Raw genomic sequence first — 20,265 nt, forward strand, 5'->3', positions numbered from 1 at the left:
TGGTGTGCTTGTATTCAAATTTAGTTGACAGTGATGTACAGTCAGTCTACACAGTCATTCTCTTGCATTTCAGTTTATAATTCACGCTTGAACAGGCATAGAATGAATATAAATTGTTCACACTTGAACAAGCATTGTCAAACTTAAACTGTCTCACAAAGACCCACATCCTTTCCTGCCCTTTGTCCTTGCTGTATCCGCTTTCTGCAGCCTTGCTTTCCATTGTTACAAGATGTTGTCAATGTGTGACAGTGTTCAGCACAAAGGTTTCATTCAGTGCACTGACAATAGGTTGGAACCACAATGCATTCATTGTACAGACAATAGTTTGAAACTCAGTTCATTGCACTTACAGTCGGTTGAAACTCGGTCAGTTCCACAAAATCCACCCCCCACACCCCACCCCATCCCTGTCTGTTTCATCCTGTTTCAACAAGTTTAGAAATGCTGTATACGACAGTGCCTAACTTAGATAAATGAATCAGTTCTGTTAGTCTGCTTTTGTTTTTGCTTTATCAGTTCACAACTTTCACCCCCTTTCACCTCTTCAAGGCTTACAGTGATTATTTTCTGTCTTAGAGCTTGGGTTCTAATACACCGTTTTAAAGTGTGTCCTGAAAGCAAAGTTATACTGCATGACCAGGATTATACGTTTTTTATAATTATTTTTACTTCTGGAGATATTTGTCATCACCTTACTCAATGCACTTGGGGATGCACATGCTTGGTGAAGAGAACAGCAGAACCAAGAAGGGATGTGTTTTGTGGTGTCCTGACTGTGATAGCTCTCATTGCGGACTGCTGGCAATGGGCCACACTAGGGCTGCTAGACAGGGGGTCTATGCTGCCCAGCCTTCTCTGTCCACCTTTTCCTCAATCTTATAATTAGACAAATGGAAAGCAATTGTCCAGATATTTTTCTTAATTTTTAACTGACCAGACAAAGATGTACAGATAAAAAGCAATTGTCCAGATATTTTTCTTAATTCTTTTCTGACCAGACATAGATATATAGACAAAAAGCAATTGTCCAGATGTTTTTCTAAATTCTTATCCAACCAGACATAGATAAAAAGTAATTGTCCAGATGTTTTTCTTATTCCTTACCCGACTAGGCAGAATGTTCTGTCTCTGTCTCTCTGGCTGTCTGTCTGTGAATCTGTCTGTCTCTGCTTAGTGAGGGAGAGAAGGTGGATAGTTAAACTGGTAGCTCAGCTAACGAGTTCACAAGTCACTGGTTGTCAGTCAAGCTTGGCATGGTGAATTGCATCCATTGATTGTTTTTGTGGTTCTAGTCATCAAGCATTTGTACCTCTAAGTGTGTTGGAGACAGTTACATGGATAGATATGTGTTGAGAAAAACCTACTGCATTGTGAGAAAATGCCTTCCCTCAAATAGGAAACATTAAGCTTTATGTTTTTGTCAGATATTTCAGACTTTTGAAATATTGTGTAGAAGTTTTGAGGTATTACACTTTGTGTATAGGGTCACTGAAAGAAATCTGACCTGTATCAGATAAAAACAGGAATTTCATTTTCACACCTGATAGTCCCATTTTACATTTACAAAATATACTCACTTAGTTGTGAATTTGTGCCTGATGATTTGTGATAAATTGTATTTCAAATATTGAGGCAACATCTCTGCCTTTTGGTTTTGCAGCGGAGCTTGGAGACTTTGATGCAGAGACACACACACCTGGCTTTATATCTGAGTTCAGGTTTATTCCTCATCAGACGGAAGACCTTGAACTGGCCATTTATGAAAAATTCAAGACAGTCTCGTGAGTACCGATTTTTAATTTTTTTTTTCTCTCAAAGGTAATGTAAGCCACAGAAATGGTTTTAAACTTTTAACTGAGCTCTCATGGAAGTGATGATGCGTGTAGAGATGATAGATACAGATAATCTTATTATATCTTTAAGAGGACATGGATGTCATAGACAGATTAATCTGATATATTTTTTAAAATATTTTATTTGTTTTTTGTTTCCCATGAGAGCTTTTGGTTTCTTTTCATTTCAGGGGCCTGAATCCTGCCCAAGCAGAGTTGCAGTTCTTGAACAAGGCCAAATGGCTGGAGATGTATGGTGTGGACATGCATATTGTCATGGTGAGTTGTCTCCTGTCTTCACTCTTCTCCCGTCAGTGAGATAAAGATCTGAACTTATGTAGTGCGCTCTGTAAGGTTTATATTTATCATGATATATATATTAGTTGATGATCCTTCCTATGTGAAAAAGACAATATAAGTTTGAACCGTTTGTAATCATTATAAACGTGTATTAATGGGAAAAAAAATATTGATTTGAAATGTTGATTCCTTGCTGACTGGATACCTGTTTCACATCCATTCTTGGATAAGACCACACATATTTGAAAAAAAAACCCATTCACATGTGCAAAAGCAAGTACACAGAAACGCACATACAGTCACTAGCACTGTATTTTGTGCAGATCATGCACACAGAATCCGTGGGATATATTCACAGAGTGTAAACACATTTACTTGACAGACAGACAGACAGAAACACACACACACACACACACACTCGCACGCACTTGCTGTAACCCATTTTCTGGGGGAAAAAAAAAGTGGACGATAAAAAAAGCTTACATTTGAAACTTTAACATTGAATGGCTTAGAAACTGTAATAACATCAGAAAAGAAAATGAAAAGAAAACAATTGTGAAATAATTTTTATGTCATGATGGCAATGAGTGCAGACTTGGAGACTCACACCAGATAAAAGACTGTAAATAATTTTCTGCCACATGTCTTTTCATGGCTGTGACGGCACTGAGTACAGACTTGGACTCACACTATCTACGAGACTGAAATGATTTTCTGCCATATGTCTTCTCAGAGTCATGATGGCAATGAGTACAGACTTGGACTCACTCCAGCTTAAAGACTGTGAAATAATTTTCTGCAACATGTCTTTTCAGGGTCGTGATGGCAATGAGTACAGACTCGGACTCACGCCAACTGGAATCCTTGTCTTTGAGGGAGGCCAGAAGATAGGACTTTTCTTCTGGTAGGTCCCACTGTGTTATTATTACTTTAGTACTTTTTGTTTTTTCAAACAAACTAAAATTGTGAATGATTGTTTGACATATATATATTTGCATCCTTGTTTGTTGTGGTTTTTATTATATTTTAAGGTATGTTGACTTACACGCATACACTCTTGTGCTTGCACGTGTGCACGTGCACACACACACACACACAAAAGCAACAACAACAACAAAAAACAAAAACAAAACAAACACTTACACACACACACACTCTGCCTGTCTGTCTTTGTCTCTTTCTGTCTCTCTCACTCTCTGTCTCTCTTTCTGACACGCTCACTGACACACTCACTCACACTCACTCTGTCACTGTCACTCCTCCTCCCTCACTGACTCACTCTCATACACATGAAATAAACAATAACTTTTTTTTTTCTTCTTTGTACAAAATTACCAACATCAGTCTTTATTTCCCTCTGGCTGTATCAGTGTGAAAGTTTGATTTGTCATGGCGTCACATTTTGCATTGTTTGACATTGATGGAAAAGGTGAATATGAAATAATTCGCAACAAAATTTAACTTTTGTTTGTGTCTTGTTTTGTTTCGCAGGCCAAAGATGACCCGCCTGGATTTTAAAGGGAAGAAACTCACCCTAGTCGCTGTGGAAGATGATGAAAATGTAAGTCCTGAAGTTGTGAGACCTTGATAATAGATACAAGACATGAAGGATAATCTGGACACCTGAACAAACCTGTATCATGGTGGGTGATTTGTCCAAAACAGAGAGTTAAAGTTCATTTTCATTTATGTGTAAGTAATGGAATAATCTGCATTGCCATTGAAGAACAAAAGTTAATTTACGAAAATATTATTTAAAAAAAAGAAAGAATAAAGAAAAGATAAAGCAGTATTGTTCTTTGCTCATGAAATATATCACACACATCTACTGCTGCATGAGAAATATTTGTCTTTTGTAGTGTTAAATGTGAGACATATATCTAATTTCACAACGATCTCAGTATCAGCAAGTAGGTGAAATTCAAAGAGAATTGAGGCATGAAAGTTATGTCCTGCTTCTGAAGATTAGAATAAGGGAAAGCTTTCATCTAGACGGTTACCCCAAAATCAAAGTTTCAAGCTAAAATAGTGGGTTTTTTTCTATACTCACTTCTGACACAACCCGCCCCCTTCCTGTTGATGTACCTTGTAGCATGTAATCATCATCAGGTTAACCAGAATCACGTCAGTTGATCAACAACAACATTACTTTTATTTTCTATCACGTTTTCATAGTTGTTGTTGTCAGTGTTGTGTCAAAAATCAAACAAATTTCTAACCACTTCTTTTTTACTGTCTATTCTGGCAGCCTTTTTGACATGCTCAGCGATTTTTCGCATTATAAAATGAAAAAAAATGCATCAAAATCGAGCTAAAACTTGCCAAGAAATTACTTCAAACACTCATCAAGGCTGCCCCCATTTGCAAGGGAGGTAAGCATATGCAAATGAATGGCTGGACACCCGATTATGCAGTTACCCCAAAACCATAGATATATATCTGCAGTTGGAAGTGAAAGGCTTAAGGGAAGGGTTCCTTTACCTGATTCCAAAAATCCTCCTCACTGTATTGGTTTCTGTGAACAAGATGGTAGTAGTTTTCCAGGGGGAGACCTATTGCAAAACTCATGAGGAAGTATAAAAGGTCTTTGCAGCAGAAACCAACACCTCCAGGAGATCCCCCCAAAATATCAGAGAAACTGGATAAACCTCAACCCCCCCATGTTGGTGGGTGGAGAGAGGAATGGGGCTGTATCAGTATGAATGCCTGGTGTGTGTGTGTGTGTGTGTGTGTGTGTGTGTGTGACCTGTTTATTTTGCGATGCATACAAGCACATGGTTGTTATGAAATGTATCTGCATCAGTGTATGCATGTGTAATCGTATTTGTAAACACTCTGGGCAGTCAGGAGACAGGCCTCCAAACATTCATTATTATTATTATTATGTTACTGGTACATGAGTCACAAGTTGACCTTGCACCTTACTAACATCCGTCGTTATGTCACAGGGCCAGAGTCAGGACCACATCTTTGTGTTCCGCCTCCAGAGTGAGAAGGCCTGCAAGCACCTGTGGAAATGTGCCGTGGAGCACCACGCCTTCTTCCGCCTGAAGGGGCCGGTGCAGGGACCCAACGCCCGTCAGAACTTCTTCAGGATGGGTTCCCGTTTCCGTTACAGGTGAGAATGATAGAATCTTGGAAAGAGCATAAGAAGAATTGCCAAAGCGTTATGAATGTGTGGGAAGCCTTTGATTGTGTAGAGTACTTCTGTCATAAAGGTATTCAAGATTCCTCACAGTATTAATAATGATAGTAATGGATACTTACGTAGCACACTGTCCAGAAATATGCTCTGGGTGCTGTACAAAATACTTTTGTTTACATAACACATTACATCAATGTTTCATTCACATCAAAATGTGACTAACAAATGAAACATACACACACACACACACACACACACAGACACACAGACACACACACTGCGTACATACATTTTAACATATGTATGCACATAGCATATGTAGGTAGTATTATGATTAAGGCAGGTTCCTCTGATCTGAGGATCATTGAGAAGGTCCTTGGCGACAAACCCTCTGGCCGATCCTACAATCTTTAATGTTGTGTAATCCAGGAATCTGCCAAACTATTTTAAGATGTGCATGTTTTTTAATTTATTATTCTAAAAATTATTATTATCATTATTATTATTAATTTTTTTTACAGCGGACGCACTGAGTACCAGACTGCAACGACAAACAGAGCAAGACGCAGCGTGAAGTTTGAGCGCAAACCCAGCCAGAGATATTCACGCAGACCGACTTTTGAACGGCGGGAAAGAGAGGAGCGCATGAAGAGAGAGAGGGAGTCGAGACGCAGAGAGAATGAGAAGAGGAGGCAGACAGACTCTGAGGAGAAGCCCAGGTTATTCTCACAGTTATTGTAACTGTTACAAGCTGTTTACACAACATAGCTGTTACATTATCTGAAACTGTTACAAGCTGCTTACACAACATAACCATTACATTATCAGGAACTGTTACAAGCTGCTCACACAACATAGCTATGCATTATCAGGATCTGTTACAAGCTGCTCACACAACATAGCTATTGCATTACCTGACCATCATTCATTTTCCTGTCATTTCGTCCATACTAAAGACTAGACAGTTCTATAATTTTATGTATGTATTTCTTTGTTGTTTAGTTATCAAGATTACAAGGAACACAATCAAAAGTTTGTAGTGTACACAGTGTGTTTATTGTCAAGCTCCCATTCATTCACACACACACACACACCTTAATGCACACACACTCATATTCACACTGTATAAAACACACACACACGCATGCACGCACGCACGCACGCATGCACGCACACGCACACACACACACATGTAAAAACAACTCACACTCATACACAAACTCACACTCACACACACTCACTCACTCACACACACACACACACACACACTCTCTCTCTCTCTCTCTCTCTCTCTCTCTCTCTCTCCCCCTTACAGACAGACAGACACAGACACTCATACTCGCACACACAAACACACCCACCCCAAAAAACTAAAGAACGTACCACCAGACGTTTTGACAAATCCCAACTGAATGATCACAGAGACAAACCCTCCACCTCCACCACCACCACCACCAAAGCCACAGTGGAGACCACCTTCGATGCTGCCCCGGATCCTGCCAAACCCTCTGACCCTAACTCTCCCCGAGCCTCGGTCAGGTCCACAAGCAGCACGACGTCCACAAACCGCACCGCTCCCAGTCCTGTGCCTGAAGTGGAAGCAAAGAAGGCAGCGGAGATCCCATCACCCCAGACCGCACTGGAACGTCTGGACTCGCTGATCAAGGCGGGAGGAGGAGGAGGAGGAGGGGGAAGCACCTTGGAGAGAAAGGAGAAGAAGGAGAAGAAGGTCAACGGAGAAGTGGCCGTGGATGGGATGGATGCCGTCGCGTCCTCTCCTGCTGGTGACGTCAATCTGAAAGGTGGGGAAGTGTTTTGGAAAGGTGGGGAAGGTGTATTCAGAAGGTGGGGGAAGTGTTTTGGAAATGTGGGGAAGGTGTATTCAGAAGGTGGGGGAAGTGTTTTGGAAATGTGGAGAATGTGTTTGGAAAGGTGGGGAAAGTGTTCAGAAAGGCAGGGAAAGTTTTGTTGCAAAGGTTGATGAAACTTTTGTTGGAAAGACGGGAAAAGTCTTTTGAAAGTTGGGGGGAGGTGTTTGGAAAGGTGTGGGGAAAGTCTTGGTAATGTTTTTTTTTTGAAAGGTGTGGAAAGTGGTTTGGAAAAGATGTGAAAAGTGGTTTGGTAAGTGTTTTGGAAAGGTGGGGAAAGTGTTTTGGAAAGGTGTGAAAATTGTTTAGAAAGGTGTGGAAAGGTTTTGGAAAGGTATGGAAAATAGTGTGGAAAGGTGTGGAAATAGGTTTTGAAATGTGGGGAACGTTTTGTTGGAAAGATGAGAAAAAATTTTGGAAAGGTGGGGAAAGTGTTTAGGAATGGTGGGAAGTTTTGTTGGAAAGTTTTTGGAAAGGTGGGGTATTGTTTTTTGAAAGGTGGGGAGATTTTTTTTTGGGAAAGATGGGGAAAGTTTTTGGAATGGTGAGGAACGTTTTTGGATAGGTTTGGATTAGGTTATTTCTTGGAAAGATGAAAAAAGTTTTTGGAAAGCTTGGGTAGCTTTTTTTATTTTTATTTTTTTTTTGTATATACAGCAGAGGGAAGATGTTTTGTCTGTGGACAGAAAATGGTTGGCTGGTTAGTTGCGTTTGGTGAATTTTAAATTCTTTTTAGGGCAGTTTTTTGCTGCATAGATTTTTGAGTGAGTCTAGCGAATTACAGATGAGCACTTACAAGTACAAACATACACACACACTCACCCACACATGCACGCACGCATGCATGTACGCAAAACCAAAACACACTCACACAGATATATTGTATTAGACACTGCAGGTGTCTGTGTGTGTGACTTTGTTGTGCAGGTGTCTGTGTGTGTGTGACTTTGTTGTGCAGGTGTCTGTGACTTTGTTGTGCAGGTGTCTGTGTGTGTGACTTTGTTGTGCAGGTGTCTGTGTGTGTGTGACTTTGTTGTGCAGGTGTCTGTGACTTTGTTGTGCAGGTGTCTGTGTGTGTGTGACTTTGTTGTGCAGGTGTCTGTGTGTGTGTTTGCACTTCTTCATGGCTTAAACATGACTATTTCTTTGATCCCAGATGCGTCAGAGCAAGCCATAGCGAAGATGAAAAACCTGGATGAATCAAAACCCGCCCCGGTGAAGCGCAAAGACGTGAACACCTTTAAGAACAACCAGGTCAAATTCACGGGCGGCGCCAGCACCATCCCGCCTGAAAACATGAAATGTAATATCCTCAAAGCTCGAATGGAGGAAGACATGAAAAAAGGTTGACCCGCTCTCTCTATGCCCTTAAATGTGGAGTGCTGAAGCTTTTTCCTGTCCTGCATTATCTTGACTGCTTTCCTGTCTCTTCTCCCGCTTGACTGTTAAACATGCTGTAGACAGTGACTTGCTGTGTATTTTTTCTTTCTTCCTTTTGTACACTCAGCAGCTCACTCAGTAAGGCTAGTGTGGTGTGTTGGTGAAATGAGTAACCCTAACTTTAGTTTGTGTGTTTGTACACTGGTGTCAGTACGCACATCTTTTTGAAATAGTTTTATAATCTGTTTATTTATTTCTTATTTTTGTTTACTTGTTTATAACTATTATTAAAATTATTCATTCATTTATCTGTCATTTGTTTTTTTTTGTTTTTTTTTCATTTGTGTTGATGGTTTACCTTGGGTAGGGCTCAAGGCCTGATCAGCACATTGGGTTTATGTGAAGATCATGGTTCTGCTCTTTTTTAAAATTGTCTTTTTTTATCCAGGAAATATAGAACAATCTGTACGCTTCGACACCTCCTTGAACTGAAATTGGAAATTTCTTCAGGGAAGAGAAATTGTTTACACTGTCTGTTTCTCCAAATTTTCAGTTGTAAGCTGATTTCTTTTTGAGTTCTACATTGAAGTAATAGTTTAAGTGACATCCATTATCAGTTCTGTGTAGAATTCTGTGCAGTTTTCTGCTCAGTATTTTGATACAGAGAGTGCAATTAAAGTCATAATAGAAAGGTTAATGTATACAGTTGTTCTGGAATGTGTAGTGTTATTGCTGATGCTGGTGGTGGGTAACTTCTGTTTGTACACACTAAACAGTTCCCTTCCATGGAGTCAGTGATGCTCAGATTTTTTTTTATGATCTGTCTTACAGTGCCGTAGCTTTTCTTGATGTTTTTTTCTTTAAATTAATTTTTTTAATAATAAAAAAAATGATCATAAGATTTTTTTTTTATACTTTTGATCCTTCTCATATTTTCTTTTCTTTTTGTTTCGGTTTGTAAGGATGATAACATTTTCTCCTCTGAAAAAATTGACTGTTGGTTTACAACACAACTTGGTATTTTTTTGTTTGGTGCATACTTCAAAGGCTTTGGTCATAAAATAAGTCTGTTAGCTTCTGTCATTGAAAGGTATGATGTCTCAGACTTGTTCATCTTGACATCTTTGTCATTTTAATGTAGAAAGCAGTGAGTTTTTTTCTTTTGCTTGTCTGTGCTTTTGTTGCTTCATCGTCTGTAGCCTTTGTGGGTGTGGTTTACAAAGTGTATATATATATATATATATATATATATATATATATATATATATATATATATATATATATATATATATATATATATATATATATATATATATATATATGGTAGTCAGTCGTGTCTGACTATGACCATCAGAACAGCAGAGGAGGCAACTGCTGTTCCGACTATTTGGGCTAGAATTTGATTATAGTGGAGAGTGTCTTGCCCAAGTACATCCCCACTCTCTCGGCCAAGAGGGTTTTAGGACAGTTGGCGTTGGGATGGTTCCCAAAGGCCAACTAGCCCACAAGGCTGCAGCACTAAGAGCCAGTGCAATTTTGCCTCCTAGTTTGAGAGTCATAGTCCTTCACAAAAGACTAAGCTGTAAATGGTTTCCCATTGACTGGAGAAACCATTGATAATACAGCTCTCACTTTGCTGTTGGCCCAAATGTAAACTTACGTCAATCTGTGATATAAGCCGAGTGTTGGGCCTTGGTTTACAAAGTATTTGAGTGTTAAATCATTTGTTTATTCTTACCAACAACATGACTAATTTGGTGGCTGGATCAGGTATGTTGTGATGCCATTTTGTTGTACTCTCTTTATTCATTCTGCACAGCTTTTTTTGATCTTATGATGTCACTTTGACTCTCCCTTTTTTCAAATCTATTTATTTTGCGTGTACGTGTGTGTTGCTTGGAATTAACAGGGTGTGGTTATCAGTATTGTATGACATGTAACTTCACATGTTTTAGACAGACCTTTGAAAAATAAACGTCATATATCATTCTGCCAAACACCAGAAAAGAACATACTTTGCAATGGATAAGAGATTTTTGTTTACAGGAGTCAGATATGTCCTGCTATAATTTTCAATAAATAAAGTAAGCATTCTTTTCTCATGATTATGACCAGGAGTTATAGTCATCTCTGAATGGAAGGAAATGGCCAGTGTCCTTGATAGCGAAAACAACCTCAGTGTTTGTTTACACGATTGGTTTTCAGTTTTTTCAAGGTGATTAGTGTGTGTGGAGTTAACCATCTTCCATATGAATGACACCATGTCTGTTAAAGTCAGAGGCCACTACTTTTGAGCACAGGGAAGACAAATGAAAAAGTTAGGCATCACCTACAAGTCAAGGTTATTGGATTCTTCATGCCGTGTTTCCTGTTAATGCTTTCTGTTTACGTTGTCTTGAGAAAAGCCATCACCGTTGATAGTCCCAAAGCCACAAGCAAAGAGTCATTAACCTGATTAAGTTTATGATTATTTTCATTTGTGATTTTAAAGCTGAAAGAAGTCCTCAAGAAAGAAGACAAAAATTATGCGTGTATTTTTGTGCATGCATTCGGTGTACGTTTTTGGATGGTTGTGTTAAAGTGAATAAATATGTCTGTGTACATATTTGAGTGTGTGTATGTATGTGTGTTTGTGTGTGTGTGTGTGTGTGTGTGTGTGTGTGTGTGTGTGTGTGAGATAGTAGAGAGAATAGTAGAAAGAATGATTCATTGGTTACTGTTTTGAAGAATTAAAAAGAATCTGTACTTCCTGTTTCTAATTTTTTAAGAAAAAACCCCTACAATACCTGAGAATTACAAGGTGCTTAACATGCAGAAATATTGAAAAATCTCAACTACCTATTTCTAATAAATCTACAATACCTGAGAATTACAAGTTGGATTTATTTGTAGGATTATATTTATTTGCTCACTTATGTAATGATTATATTTATTTGCTCACTTATGTAACATGTTTTTGTTGTATTTTTCTGTGCAGCTGAAGTGGAGGACGGTGAAGAGTACCCGGAGAAACCGCCCAGGAGAAGGTAACTGTTCCTGACATTGTTGTCCCCTGGCTCTCTTAGGCCATGCCATTCCTTTCTTTTTGTTACCTGACAGACATTCATGTTCAGAGGCAAGAGCTGAAACAGACACACTTGTGGTGTAGCTGAAATACTGAGAACAAGCTGCAAAGAGATGTATTTTTTTAATTCATCTGTATTCATGTTTTACCATGCAGCACTGGTCATTGCATGAGGTATGCATACAAGCAGCTTCACACTTGCGTTTTGGTTCCCACACATATGTCTTGGCCAGTCACACAGACACACACAGACACACACACACACACACACACACACACACACACATATTCAAATGCATGCAAACATGCATTCAGATACATACACACCTACCAGAGGCATTGTAGCTAATCTGTCTTCTTTGCACTTGTAGTGTAAATCTTTGTTTCTGGATGAACATTTTGCATCATTATATGTTTAGTAGACACAGTAAAGCTTGTAAATCTTTTGCTGTTTTCTGTGATGTTGATAAAGTCTTTGTCTCCCATGTTGGTGACAGATACAGACAGACAGTCACACACACATACACACGCACACACTCACACGCACACATCCATCTGTCTATCTTAGGTTATATGAAACTAATATCTCAGTGTTAAGAATTGGATCTGATGAAAACATATTGGCACTTGTGTATAATGTATAGGATACAAATTTAACTATAATAATAACTTTCCACTTGAGTTATGTCAGCCAGAAAGAATCAGTGAAGAGCTGCATTTATGCAATGATTTTGTGATGATGTTAATTTGGATTTTGAGCATCTTTCATTTTCAGATAGATCCTTAGATTTTTAAAATATGTTTAGAGATGAAATCAGTGTTGACTGTGTATACTTTATTTTTGTATCCTGCAAAAAACATCAACAACAAAAAAAACCCAAACAGACACACACACACACACACACACACACACACACACATACAAAAAAAACCCCACCTCCCTAAGAGTTTAAATTTGAGACAGTTTTGCATACAATCAGGGTTGTTAACTCTGAATCTTTAGCTTCACCCATAGGGTTATCATGACTGTCAGCTGATGTGGTCTCAGAGACTTTGTGATCTGTGTTGTTACACATACCTGACATTTCTGTCAGGAGTTGGAAGTGGGATGGGCATGAGTCAGCTTTGGGAACATAGATGTGTTATTGCACTTGTTCATGATGCAACCATTCCGTGCATGCTTTGATTTGGTGTGGAGAGAGAATGAGAGGCGACATATATCTGAGGTGCTATGACACACAGAAGGAAGGATGTGTGTGTATTAACATGACAGCGTAGCAGTGTTATGCATGCAAGTGAAAGGTACATGCATGGAGGATTGTGTGGATGTTAGGGAAGTTGGGGAGTTTGTATGCTTTGCTAACATCAAACCTGGTTTCCCCTCTTGTCCCCCCCCCCCCCACACCCCCACACCCACCCTCTTGTTGTTACCCACCCATGTTGGTTGTGTTGATGACTAGTTTAATGTGTTATGCACTCTGCCCTTGCACATTTCTTGATTCAGTTTTTTTTGACAATTCTTCAGTTATGATTTAGTTAACATTAAAAAAAAAAAATGTGTGTGTTTTCTGTTTATTCTTTCCTTTTTTAAATATGAGAAAAAATTACCAATGGCCAAAGGCATTATATGATGTTACTGAAGGTTACATTGTTGGTTGCAAGGATGGTAGCTCCGAGAATCTTCTTAACCAGTCCTAAAGGCAGGCGTTATTGGTAAGAAAGGGTGTTGTCCCTTGCACTTGAAGAAAAAAATTCACCATGTCAACAAGTTTGAGAGCTGATCACTGTTAATAGTGTTATCCTTTTTGAAAATATTTTGTATTGTTGCTTTTGATATTGCTTGAAATGGTACGTGTATTGTCAAGTCTGAAATAATCAAACTTGTTATTTATTGTTGATCACTTCAAGAAATTGTCTTTTGATTTGGCTTTTTACTTTGATTAATGCGGTTTGAAAATATGTATTTTTATTCTTTTTTGTTTGTCATCTTCACTTTCTACGGCATGATCACATAACTTTGTTACTTGAATGTTACAGTTTTAGATATGTTTGTGATATAAGGTTTGTGACACAGCCTTGAAATATGGCAGAAGCATTATTATAACTGAAGTCTGAAAGTTGAAAAAGAGAAAATTATTCACCAAGACCTAATCAGAATCTATTTATTTGTATTGCATTATACTCTGCATACTGAAATTCTGGCACAAGAATTGGCTACATAGCATGTGCATTGTGAAAACAGTATCATGATGATATACTTAAACAGAGTATATTTATTTGACATGAAGCAATTGTAGTATGTACTTGATATTTTTTATGAAATGTTCCATTTTAATGTGGAATATATATGCATATTGGCATTTGTTTGTAGTTAAGACTGTGTTTTTTTAAAAAATTATTTTATTTTAAAAAGCCTGTATTTATTCATTTCTGGTCATTTTGATATGCTTGTATTGTGAGCATTAAACCCCAACTTTTCTCGGTTTATGATAAAATGAGGTGAAGATAGATGCATTTGTCTTTTCATCAACACTGTCTTGCATAACATTATTTTTCTATGACATCGACTGAAATCATTAAAAAAAAATTTGCATTGCCTGGATAAAGCAGGCGTAGCTATGAGGTAAAGCCAAACTGAGTAATGTGACATGAATGATCAAAAATAAAAAAGAAGAAGAAAAAAATGAAAGAAAAAAATTACATATATTGAAGGTCAGCTATCATTTCAAAGAATGGTGTTAAAAAAAACCAACAACACACGTAAAGTGTGGAGTTTTGTAAGGTTGGGATAACGGTTTATTTTATTATTTTATTTAAAAAAATTTTTTGGCTTCTCATGTCAGAGCAGGAAGCAATTGGAGGCAGAATCTAAAGCAACCAGAATCACAGTTCACTATTTACTGTGTTTGAAACCTTGGCTGTTTAGTTGACATTGCATAATGCTGTCAGGACAGATGGGTGCAATGGTTTCATATGATCATGTATGGGCATGTGGTGTGTACTTAACCATTTTGATAAGCTTTTTTAGCATTGGAATGTCTTTGAATTCCATTGTCCAGTCTTTGGTGCATGATACACACCATTCACGAACTTACACACAGACACATACGCACGCATGTATGCATGCACACACATGCACCCACTTGCGTGGGTGTACACACACACACACACACACATACACACAATTAATACAGCACACACAAAAGATAACACACACACACACACACACACACACACACACACACACACACACACACACACACACACATCTTGATATGATATTTTGTGGAAAATGTGGGTATTGTCACATGAAGAGATTACTTCAGTTCTTGGTGCATGTTCCATTCTGCAATAGCAGGGTGGTTTTTGTTTTGTATCCCTCTGAATGTAACCACAAACTAACTTATGTTTTTCTTAACACTCTTGATTCATTATATGAGTTATATATGATGTATCAGCATGCTTTTCATTGATGAATGTTATGACAGTGATGTCATCATACCCGGTGATCAGACCCCGTCCTTGCCTGTGCCCTTGGTGACTGGAAGCTGTAACGAATTGTCACTGATCAGTTTGTTATCGTTCTTCACTATGACCCATCATTGAACTGTGCTATGAAACGTTATCAGCAGAGAATCTGGTTCTTTATGCATGTTGGTTTCAGCTGTGTTTCATTTGGAAATGTCACAGTACATAAACTCTGAATTTGACAGGATAACAGGGAAGTCTTATGTTAAGTCCTTGTGCATTTTCTAGATCTAAATGATCTTGCTGTTTCTTCTTCATCTTCTGGCAACTTTTGTAAAACATAAAAAAATAATAAAAGAAAGATGGTGGTGTTTTGTGACCAGGTTCAGTTCAGTTCAGTTACTCAAGAAGGCATCAGTGCTTTCAGACAAATCCATAAACGCTTCACCACATCTGCCAAGCAGAAGCCTGACCAGCACCATAACCCAATGCACTTAGTCAGGCCATGAGGGCTACGCCCAGCACAAGAAACATCCAAACCCAGCCTCATGCTGCGTCCACTGCAGCCATGTTCACCAGCCATTTCAGGCTGACTTTAAGGAGGAGTTGTTGGCAGATGAGAAATGGAGGGGCTCAGGTAGAGAGGATGGTTTCCTTCATTTCAGAAAAATTAATTCACAGTGGTTGAAATTTTTGTTTTCATTGGTGGACAGACAGTTGTCGTCTGCCTTCACTTTGCATTCTTTTCAAGACAATTCCCTGTGGCATTATTCAGTTCAATGCTTTCCCTCTGTGTGGAGTCGGAAGATTCTCTTTTCTTCCAGGAATCCAAAGATACAGCCAGCTGTGTTCTGGAGGTCAGACAGAGCAAGCTGGATTGTAGCTTGTCATCAGTGATAAAGCATCAAGGATCGGATTGTAAGAGAGTGCCAGAGCTTTAAAAGTTTTGACAGATGATCTTAAGATTTAAAAAAAATTCTGTACTTGAGTCATACACATTTATTTCTTTACCAAGCAGATTAATACTTTATTTTTCAATCTAAGGATCATCTGCTTGCTCAGTTGTTTTTTTTTTCAAGAACACGTAAAGAGCAAGTGGAAATGACCTGAAAAGGTTTCTTTGACTTTTGTGGTAAACTGCCTGCACTGAAATGTTTATTAACTGAAAAAAAAGTTTTCAAAATTCATTTCATTATATTTTCTTGTAGTGTGTGACTTTTTTTCAGTCATAAGAGAGGTTTGGCAACAGGAGAAATGTTATTTTGACTGTGAGTCACCAAGGGCAGCAGAGTGCAAAGAAATGTTTGAGTTTGCGTTTTTCAGTTGTTTTCAGTTTTTGTCAGAAGTATGTTCTATTTTTGTTTGGTTTCTGTTTTCATTTCTTTATTCAGACAAACGTATCAAGGGTAGTTTCTGCTTTTATGTCAGGTAAAATGGTAAATAATGCTATCAGAACCATGGCATGTATAATATATTATTAGTGAGTTTTGATAGTTTCAGGATTTGTGGGTGGTATTTTTAATTGTGTACTATTTACAATTGTGTGCTATGAATTATGTGTGTGCGTGCGTGTGTGTATTGTGTGGGGAGTGGAGGTGGGAGTGGGGAGGGGGGGGTTGGGGGGGGCGGGGGGGGGGGGCGTGGATGAATAGTTTTCAATGATGTTTGGAATCTTGTGTTCAATTTTTCCTTTTTGATATTTACATATTATGTGTTCTATTTATAAACGCCTAGGGCTTATTTTCAAGATTAGGCGTAAATGCTCATAATAATAATGATAATGATATTAGCATGCTATCCATTTGCATCAACGAAATGGAGAATATTACTGAACTGTTCACTTGCATGTTTCTCCTAAAGGGGTTTGTCTCTGGTATGATGCTAAATGGCAGTGGGGTGGAAGGTTTTAGTTTCAAGGTGGTGTCAAAGCGTGCATACTGATCGCAATATGCCCCACCACATAAGAAGAAGAAGAAAATAAAGGTCAGATGTCTGACCTATGTATAGACCCAACATAGACAGATGCAGAATGAAGACCACATCACTGAAAACAGAATCATGTTGTGTCCAAAGGCAGCTGTAAACTGTGTGATCATGACTCATATTGAGGAACATAATAGAAGAGAGGATATGGAGGAACATAATAGAAGAGAGGATATTGAAGAACATAATAGAAGAGAGGATATGGAGGAACATAATAGAAGAGAGGATATGGAGGAACATAATAGAAGAGAGGATATTGAAGAACATAATAGAAGAGAGGATATGGAGGAACATAATAGAAGAGAGGATATTGAAGAACATAATAGAAGAGAGGATATTGAGGAACATAATAGAAGAGAGGATATGGAGAACATAATAGAAGAGAGGATATGGAGGAACATAATAGAAGAGAGGATACGGAGGAACATAATATAAAAGAGAGGGTGGGAAGGAACTGATGTGATGGGGTGTAGTTTTGCTGTCATTGTCATTTATGGAAGCTGTTTATCTCCCCCCAGCCAGTTAAAGAATTGAGCTTTGAATTGTACGCAGGACATATTGTTAAGGTTTTAAGTGCAGAAGAACATCGAAAATGTTGACTGCATGGTTCCGCTTTCTTGTCAGTACGTTAACATTTTTTTGTGAAGTTGCAAACCAATTGCTGTTCATGCTTGATTCCTTCCTTTTTGAAAAGAAAAATGCATGAGGAATGTTCTGAGGAATGGAAATTTATTGTTGGATTGTAATCATGCATGCTGACATTATCAAGCATGATAATTAATTGCACATAGTCATACCATACAGTGAATTTTAAAAAAATTAAAAATTTTTTTTTTTTTTTTTTTTTTAAAGCTTGAGTAAATGTTTATACGTTACATTTATGGGAACAAGTTCTGCTGAAATATTTTCAGACAATGACAGTTATTTATTTTACTTGAAAAAGTGAATGAAGTTTGTACAACCTGTACTTTTAACTGAAACGGGAGCTTGCAAAATGGGTGATTTGTATTTGTTGTTAATAGCATGATGTTATTGCATATAATTATTATCCTTGCTTACAGCAGCAATAGTGAAGAGGAAAAGGTTCCACCTGCAAAAGAAGCGACCACAGCTGCCGAAAGTGACGAACAGGAAGATGATGATGATGTGGACAGGTAGATTCGACAATAACCACTTGTTTGAAAACAACAGAGCTTAGTCTTATACTAGATAAATCGCCCCTAATTGCGGTTTGTATAAAACCAACATTGACGTCATCTAACATTGGGTCATTAATGCTGATTCCTAAAATTGTAGATATCCTTGTGTACATACATATATTACCATAAAATTCTTCTTGCATATATATGTGTATATGCGTGTGTGTATTATGTATCTGTCATCTCAGTCTTCTTGAATCAGCTGGTAGGGAGGGAGAAGGATTTGACTTTAATTTTGTGTTTGCATTTATTTCTGTGTGCTTTGATCAAATGGAAGTTTTTGTTGTTGTAAAGCTATTTGATGTTTTGCTTGTTTGATTAATGATGTCGTAGATATTGTCTTAGTTGTTAACGTTAACATTATACTTTGTAGGTGTGTACTTTTATTGCATTTTATACATTGCTTTTGTGCCATTGATATGGATCCTTGCTTGGCTGGCTCTTCCTTCCATTTGTCAGCTTGTTGTATCCATTTGTTTGCTGTGAAGAGTTTCCTGTGAGCACTCAGGCTTTGAGTCATTGAAAAACAATATCATGGGGACATTACATGCGTGTAACTGAGAGGAGAGCTGTGTGTGCTGGCGGGTTTTCTATTCAAATGTACTGTCAGTGCTATTGTTTTGAATTTATTTTCAAATGGCTTTTTTGGTTGAGTGGGCTGGGCAACAACAACAACAACAAAAGAAAAAAAGAAAGAAAGAGAAAACATACATGGATTTGATTTCCTGTTTTTCTTTCTTTTTTTTCTTTCTGGAAGACTGCTGGAAGAAGGGCAGTTTTGAGATGAATAAAGATGTATTTATGATGATAATGATAGGAAAGGGCATTTGAAGCATTATGTCTGAGGTGCTTGTCTGGGGACTGAGCTTATTGGGACCCTACAGTGTCGTTTTACCCTTCTGTTATCAAAGCCAATTCTTTTTTTTGTTTTAGGGGTACTATTTTTTTAAAATTTGTTTTATCAAGGCCAACTCCTGGGAGCAGGACTGCTGCATTTATCATCAAAAGTGAATGATTATAAGTATCATATAATGAGCTTTCTTACTATGCTGTGGATTTATTACATTAAATACTTGACAGTTGACATAGCATTTTGTGTTGCTGGAAACTTGTCTCATGTTTTCTCATGGTGTTTTTTTTTTTTTGGTGATAGTTCTTTGTTGACAGATTTCTTAGTATTTTTAAAAATGTTTATTTCATCATCATTTATCTGGTAGGCGAGATGATAGGCATTATGGCAAGAGGGTCATTTGTCTTGCAGCTTTGTTGAGGACTTCTTCTTTTTTTTTTTTTTTTTTTAACCCCACCAGTAGGTAGCTCACATTCTCTGCACCTCATGACAATCTAATCAACACTTTCAGATGTGGATGCCATGATACAGATTTTCCATGGATCTCAGATCGGACTCATTTGTTCATTCGGGCTTACTGGTTTCAGAGAAATAGATTTGCTTGAAGACAAACGATCTGGGCTGGGTTGCAAGCGGTCTCAGCAGTGCTGTGTTTGCTTAGCGGAAAGAATTCTCCTAAGTCTGCAGAATGTTGGAGATATGCAAAGTCTTACTGCTAAACGAACATAGCACTGCTCAAATCGACCTGGTTGAGCTTAGAAATGCTCACCTGAAGACACAAGTCCACAGGGAAGCTGCTTCCCATATCAACTCACTCAGTACTGTCAGTTAGCTCCCCTGACTCTCCCCACAGATGGCCCATTTGTATGGGTAAGAAATAGAATCACCAAAAAAACAAATGTCAGATTATTAACTGAAAACTTCCAGACTGATCTGTGACATAATGAGTTAGCTGGGGACAAAATATAAAACTTCATCCATTCTTAAGCTATCATACAGTGAGATGCTGAAAGTATCCATAATTTTTGTTCAAAATTTGCACACACTGATGACCTGTAAACGAATCTAGGAAAGCACACAGAGTTTGAAACAGATTAAATTCAGAACGTTATATAGCCATGATAGGGCCCCTTCATCTAACTCTGTTGCTTGCCTTGTGACTGGGAAGAAACT

The 20,265-nt window shown here is 38.1% G+C and overlaps 1 protein-coding gene across 8 annotated transcripts in view; it reads left to right on the plus strand.

Annotated features, from left to right (window-relative positions):
• LOC143293855 (uncharacterized) overlaps positions 1 to 20,265 on the plus strand; it is a 57,156-nt gene that overhangs the window by 17,804 nt on the left and 19,087 nt on the right. For 5 of the 8 annotated variants that reach the window (XR_013056814.1, XM_076605146.1, XM_076605153.1 and 2 more), the window contains exons 6-15: positions 1,664 to 1,784; positions 2,027 to 2,114; positions 2,951 to 3,039; positions 3,627 to 3,696; positions 5,084 to 5,253; positions 5,802 to 5,999; positions 6,703 to 7,082; positions 8,305 to 8,493; positions 11,506 to 11,554; positions 18,105 to 18,197. Coding sequence is in view for 7 of the 8 variants with exons in the window: in XM_076605146.1 (XP_076461261.1) it covers positions 1,664 to 1,784; positions 2,027 to 2,114; positions 2,951 to 3,039; positions 3,627 to 3,696; positions 5,084 to 5,253; positions 5,802 to 5,999; positions 6,703 to 7,082; positions 8,305 to 8,493; positions 11,506 to 11,554; positions 18,105 to 18,197 (1,447 nt within the window). In the remaining variant the exon portion in view is untranslated. The remainder of the gene's footprint in view (positions 1 to 1,663; positions 1,785 to 2,026; positions 2,115 to 2,950; positions 3,040 to 3,626; positions 3,697 to 5,083; positions 5,254 to 5,801; positions 6,000 to 6,702; positions 7,083 to 8,304; positions 8,494 to 11,505; positions 11,555 to 18,104; positions 18,198 to 20,265) is intronic. The other 3 variants (XM_076605147.1, XM_076605149.1, XM_076605150.1) reach the window with 3 other exon arrangements.

The sequence above is a fragment of the Babylonia areolata genome, chromosome 19 (genome assembly GCF_041734735.1).
Source record: "Babylonia areolata isolate BAREFJ2019XMU chromosome 19, ASM4173473v1, whole genome shotgun sequence".
Lineage (NCBI taxonomy): Eukaryota > Metazoa > Mollusca > Gastropoda > Neogastropoda > Buccinidae > Babylonia > Babylonia areolata.